This window comes from Myotis nattereri, assembly GCF_964212035.1.
Source record: "Myotis nattereri genome assembly, chromosome: 2".
Lineage (NCBI taxonomy): Eukaryota > Metazoa > Chordata > Mammalia > Chiroptera > Vespertilionidae > Myotis > Myotis nattereri.
In genome coordinates this window covers 215,651,653-215,657,011 of record NC_138076.1, presented here as the reverse complement: position 1 = coordinate 215,657,011, position 5,359 = coordinate 215,651,653, and the positions used below count along the sequence as shown (strand labels likewise).

The window sequence follows — 5,359 nt, the reverse complement described above, 5'->3', positions numbered from 1 at the left end:
CAGGCTCTTGGTGACTAAGAGGTGGGTGCTTGGCCGTCCCAGGGCCTGACTCAGGATCCCCCACAAGACGAGCTCAGCGAGTGGTTGGTTATTGGATGTGCAGTGGGCGGACGGATGGATGGACAGATGGATCGTGGACTGTGGAGGACAGGGAGGTGGGTGCATGGTGGGTGCCCGGGACCAGCCCAGCACCCTCGGCTGGCAAGTGGGGAACCAGGATCCTGGTGACGTGTGGGTGGCTGTCACCACGTGGTGGGGCTCAAAGGCTGCACCACTGTTGCCTTCAGCCTTCCCTGGGCACCCCCACTCCTGGGAGCAGCCGGGTGAGCCAGGAGAGGAGCCCAGCGTCCTGGGTGCACACCCAGCAGCAGGCTGGCCAGGCTGGGCCGTGGGAACGGGCGCACAGTCTCCACTCCACCCACTCAGCTCCCCGGCATCTGCGGGAATTCCTGGGCCCAGCAGTGGCTCCTCACGGGGGCACACCAGGCTCCCCAAGACCATGCCAGGAGCTGCACCCCGGCCCAGCCTGCCCGCTTTTCTTCTCCAAACTCCCTGCCCTGCTCTCGCGTGCAGTCTCCGGACACTCCTCCGTCCAGTCCGGCTTCGGGAGCAAACACAGGGGCAGCCCTGGCATGGGGATCTCCCTGGGGGCGGCAGGGGGGCAGGGCACACCCAGACCCTCTACCCAGCCAGCCCTTCACGCTGGGCCTGGCCGTTTCCACTCCTGGACCCGGCGTGGCTCCCACACCCACACCTGCGAGCCAGGGCGAACCCACCATCACTCCGCCCACTCACCGGCTCCCTGCACTTAGGCCTTGCCGCCCGTCCGCCTGGCAGACTTGTCCGTCCTTCAGAGCCCTTCCAGTGGCAGCATGACCCCCGCCCCACGCTCTGCTGCGTGGCCTGGGCGAAGGCCCTTCCCTCTTCCCACCAGACTGGACCTCCTGCGGAAGGGGCCACGGGTTCTCGGGTTAACCCCTACCGTGGCCTCTGACCAGTGGTTACGTCACCCCCCACCCCCCCACCCCAGCCTGCCTGGCCCCCTGCCCCCCCACCTCAGGTGCCACCGGGGCAGGAACGGGGTCTCCTGGTCTGGGAGGGGGCTGCCTTCCCAGAGGCCCCTTCACCACCCAACCCCCAGCCCAGTGAACACAGGACATCCGTTATATACAAAACAATTTAATTGAAATGCTTGTATAAAAAATATGATTTCCAGACATCTCGCTTTTAAACTGAAAGAACCCCATCCTGATGTGGGCGCACCAGGACCACAGAAACAGCTGCTAAAATAAATTAAAGGCTTGAGACTCTGCCCCCCCCCCCCCCCCAGCTTCCAGAGCCAACAAGCAGACTGTACAAGGTCAATAATTTAAAACCCACTCCCAGGGGTGCAGAGCCCCAAGTGGCGGGCCACCCCTCCCCTTAAATTAGCCACTGTACAAGTCTGTCCTCGACAGAGGCAGGTGGGTCGGGCTGGGTCCACACACAGCCACCGCCGCCCAGGGGCCCAGCAGAGTGGGGGGCTGAGGAGGACCCCAACAAATAAGTTAAACAATAAATAGCCCTCCCGGGGTCACCATAAATAGACGTTCGCAGGCTTGCCAGCCACAGACAGGGGGCCGTGTGGGCGGCAGAGGCCTGCACATTGCATTGCTTGTGCACAGACGTGCCCGCAGGAACCGAGGGGGCGGGGGCGGGAGGCGGGCACGAGGACCCTGTGCCCGGTGAGACGAAGCCACGGACACGAGTGCTCCTGGCCCAGCGTGGTCAGGTGGGAGGTGCGGGAGCGGGCCCCCCCGGAAGCACAGGGCAGGGAGTCTGGGTCAGCACCCACCCTGGAGACAGCCGCCTCCACCAGAGTCTTTGGACAGACAGCTCAGAAACCAGCCCCGGGAGAGCAGCGTTCGAAAAGGCACTCAAAGCAAAGGAAACGGGCCCAGTGCCAAAGGTCAAGGTCACCAGGGGTCAGAGGTCACTGCTGTCTCCAGCAGACAGCCCGAGGAGAACAAGCCCTACAGGGCGGGGCGGGGCGGGTGGTCCCTTTGGCCCCCAAGGGCGGGGCGCAGTCCCTCCTCACAAGCTCTCGCTGCTGGAGGTGGTGCTGGCCGCGTCGTCCGCGTCCAGGGCGCAGAGCCGGAGGTCACAGCTTTCGGGGGCGCCCCCGTCGGCCCTCAGCATCCAGGGGTGCGCGGAGATCTGGTCCAGCGAGGGCCGCTCCGAGGGCCGCAGGGACAGGCACCACTGGATGAGCTGCTGGCACTCTGTGGGGGGGAGGGGGAGTCAGCCAGGGGCCAGCTCCCGTCTGTCGCCTCCGTGCCCCCCCCCCCCCGGGCCCCACACACACCTGGGGAGACCCTCCTGCGGAAGAAGAGGCGGCCCCGCAGGATCTCCTCGTCCTGCTCGAAGGGGATGTCCCCGCACACCATGTCGTAGAGCAGCACCCCCAGGGACCAGACGGTGGCCGAGCGCCCGTGGTAGCGGTGGTAGCGGATCCACTCCGGAGGGCTGTACACGCGGGTGCCTGGGGAACACGCGGGGTTAGGGCGCCCACCCCAGGCACCAGCACCAGGCGACGCCGGCACCAGGCTCCTGCGCTCCGCTCTGCGCCGGGAGAGGGAGCCGGCGCCCAGATCCTGGAGTCAGTCCTCGCCCTGGAAAAACCCCGCAGGCAGGCGGGGCGCCCGGGCTGGCGGTGGGGGAGGAGCCGGTCACATGGGCGCCGGCTCGGGTTTCACAACAAACAGATGTGAGGGGAGGAGGGGGGGAGGCCGGGGACTGCGGAGCGGCGGCGGCGGGAGGAGGGAGGAGGCGTGGGCGGGCGGGGAGCCCCGGCTTCCCCGCGCACCGCAATGCGGGGATTTCTGCCGGCACCCCCCTCCCCAGGCACGCACGCACGCAGGAAGGGGGAGCCCACGCAGCGCCGGCGGCAATCGCCGCGCAGACACACACGCAGACATCACGACCCCCACAGCCCCCCGCCCGTGCGCCCCAACCGGCCAGAGGGCGCAGTCTCGAGCCCACCTCTCACCCACCCCCCCCCCCCTCACGAACCGAACCAAACCGGCTCGGGATCCCTGCCGGGTGCCTGCTTCTAAATGGGTCCGAGGCTGCGGCGCGGGCCCAGCGCTCACCCGCCCCCACCTCCCCGCGGACGTTACCAGCCGTTGGAACGCCCCGCGCCCGCCCCGCGCGCTCCGCTCACCGTCGAAGTCCGTGTAGACCGTGTCCTTGAGCAGCGCGCCCGAGCCGAAGTCGATGAGCTTGAGCTCCCCGGAGCGCAGGTCCACCAGCAGGTTCTCGTCCTTGATGTCGCGGTGCACCACCCCGCACGCGTGGCAGTGGCGCACGGCCGCCAGCACCTGCGCGAAGAAGCGGCGCGCCAGCGGCTCGTCCAGGGCGCCGCGCTCCGTGATGAAGTCGAACAGGTCCTGCGCCGGCTCGGGCCGCTCCAGCACCAGCAGGAAGCCGTCGGGCCGCTCGCACCAGTCCAGCAGGCGGATGACTCCGCGCGCGCCCGCGGCGCCCACCTTGCGCAGCAGCACCACCTCGAGGGGCACGGGCACGCCGCCCTGTTTGGGGGGGAGGGGGGCACGTTGGTCAGCGCGCCCCGCCCGCGGCCCCGGCCCCGCCGACGGCCCGCCCGCCCGCCCGGGCCCCGCACTCACGATGCTGCCCCACTCGGTCACCCGCTCCTTCACCACGTGCTTCACGGCCACCTGGGGGGAGGCAGGGGGTCAGGCCGGGCCGGCTGCGACGCCGCGCGCGCTGCGCCGAGAACCCGGGCCCGCCCGGCGGCCCGACTCACCGGGAGCCCGTCGGCGATGCGGGTGCCCGCGTAGACCGTGCCGAATCCGCCGCTGCCCAGCACGGCGCCCACCTGGTACACTTTCTCGAAACTCTCCTTGTCCGCCTTGGCTGTGGGGACCGCGAGGGCGGGTTGGTGCGACCTGACGCGCCCCCGAACCCCCAGCCCCCGACCCCTCCGGCCGCCAGCGCCCCGATCGGGCCCCCCGGCCCCGGCCCCCGGCGTACCCGGCTGCAGGATCTTGGCCGGGAGGTGGTCGGAGCCGCCCGGCCCGCAGAGGTGCGCCAGCGACCCGAACTTGGAGAGCAGCATCGCGGGCGGCGGGGGGCGCGGGCTCTGCGCCGCCTCCCGCTGGGCTCGGCTCCCCGCGCGGCTACGGACGCGGGAGGGCGGCCTCCCCCGGCCGCGCGGACCCCGAGCCCCAGGCGGCGGGCTGGTGCGGGTGGGCGGGCGTCGCGGGAGCACCGGTCCTTGGAGCAGCGGCCGAGATGCGCGCGGGCGAGGCCGTCACGCGGCGCACCGGCCCGGCGAGCTGCGTGGACGTCGTGGGCGCGCAGCAGACCCAGCGGCTCACACGCCCCGGCCGCCTCGCCCCGGGCTTTTGGGCCGCGGACGCGCGTATCCCTCCGCGGGGGCGGGGCGAGCGAGACACCGCCCTCCTCCGCCGGGGACCGCGCGGCGGGCCGCCCCCGAGAGCCCGCGGGAGCCCGTGCGGGGCCGGCGGGGCGAGGCCGGGCGACACCTCCCGGGGCCGGCGGGGCGCGGCGCGGCGGGCGGGGGGCGGCGAGCCCCGGGACTAACTCGCCGTAGTGAAGTCGCGGAGGCGCACGGCGTGGCGCGCCCGGCCTCGCGCTCAAACACAGGCTCCGCGCACGCGCAGGTCCCGCGCGGGCGGTGCCCAGCGCGTAGGGAGGGGCCGCGGGAGCCAATGGGAGCCTGTGTTTTCAAAGGGCACCGCGGCCCCGGCCAATGGTGGCGCGCGGGAGGGGCGGGGCCTCGCGTGGGTCCGCCCGGGCTGCGCCGGGAAGGTCACCGGCGACACGCGCGCCTTCCCGGCCGGGAGGCAGGGTAGTCAGTTGCTTCCCGCGGGCGGGGGTCCCGAGACGGCCTCGGGTCCGGGAGGCGCCGCCCGCGCTGCCCCAGGCCCGTGCGTGCGCGTCGCCCGCAGTCTGCGCGGGGAGATGGCGTCGCGCCGCGGGCACCCGGCTCTGTGGCAGCGCCCCAGCACCCTGCCCACCCCGGGGGCGCATTCTGACCCCGGACAGACCTCCAGCCCCGAGGTCCTTCCCTCGTCTTCCGGGGACCTCAGCCCTGCTGCCCCCGTGCCTGGGCGCCCTCCTTGGTCTCCACCCGCCTGGCTGCCCCCCAGGCTCAGGGGCTTTGCTGGCCATGGCTCCCACCCTGACCACGCGGTCAGCGCCCGAGCCAGCCAGGTCCACGCTCACCCTCCTGCACGACGCAGACTCGCCTGGGCAGTGGTGCGACCCAACCCCACGGTTGCCCGCCCAGGTCGGGTGTGGGCAGTCCCGTGCCAGCCCTGGTGTCGGGCCGCAT

The 5,359-nt window shown here is 71.7% G+C and overlaps 1 protein-coding gene across 1 annotated transcript; it reads right to left on the bottom strand.

Annotated features, from left to right (window-relative positions):
* Positions 1 to 1,164: 1,164 nt before the first annotated feature.
* PIM3 (Pim-3 proto-oncogene, serine/threonine kinase) lies at positions 1,165 to 4,381 on the bottom strand. Its single transcript, XM_081084203.1, has 6 exons — positions 4,033 to 4,381; positions 3,806 to 3,915; positions 3,666 to 3,716; positions 3,203 to 3,569; positions 2,345 to 2,521; positions 1,165 to 2,261 (listed from the first exon to the last, which is right to left on the bottom strand). Exons 1-6 carry the CDS (start codon positions 4,115 to 4,117, stop codon positions 2,074 to 2,076), a joined length of 978 nt encoding a protein of 325 aa, XP_080940329.1. The 5' UTR covers positions 4,118 to 4,381; the 3' UTR covers positions 1,165 to 2,073.
* Between the last annotated feature and the right edge of the window lie 978 nt (positions 4,382 to 5,359).

What these genes read in the sequence shown, in the direction of transcription:
- PIM3 (XM_081084203.1), bottom strand. Translation starts at nt 4,117, where the DNA reads ATGCTGCTCTCCAAGTTCGGGTCGCTGGCGCACCTCTGCGGGCCGGGC. An exon ending in TGACCGAGTGGGGCAGCATC is followed by an intron (nt 3,570 to 3,665) that starts GTGAGTGCGGGG and finishes CCCCCCAAACAG; the next exon opens with GGCGGCGTGCCCGTGCCCCT. An exon ending in GGTCTACACGGACTTCGACG is followed by an intron (nt 2,522 to 3,202) that starts GTGAGCGGAGCG and finishes CGTGTTCCCCAG; the next exon opens with GCACCCGCGTGTACAGCCCT.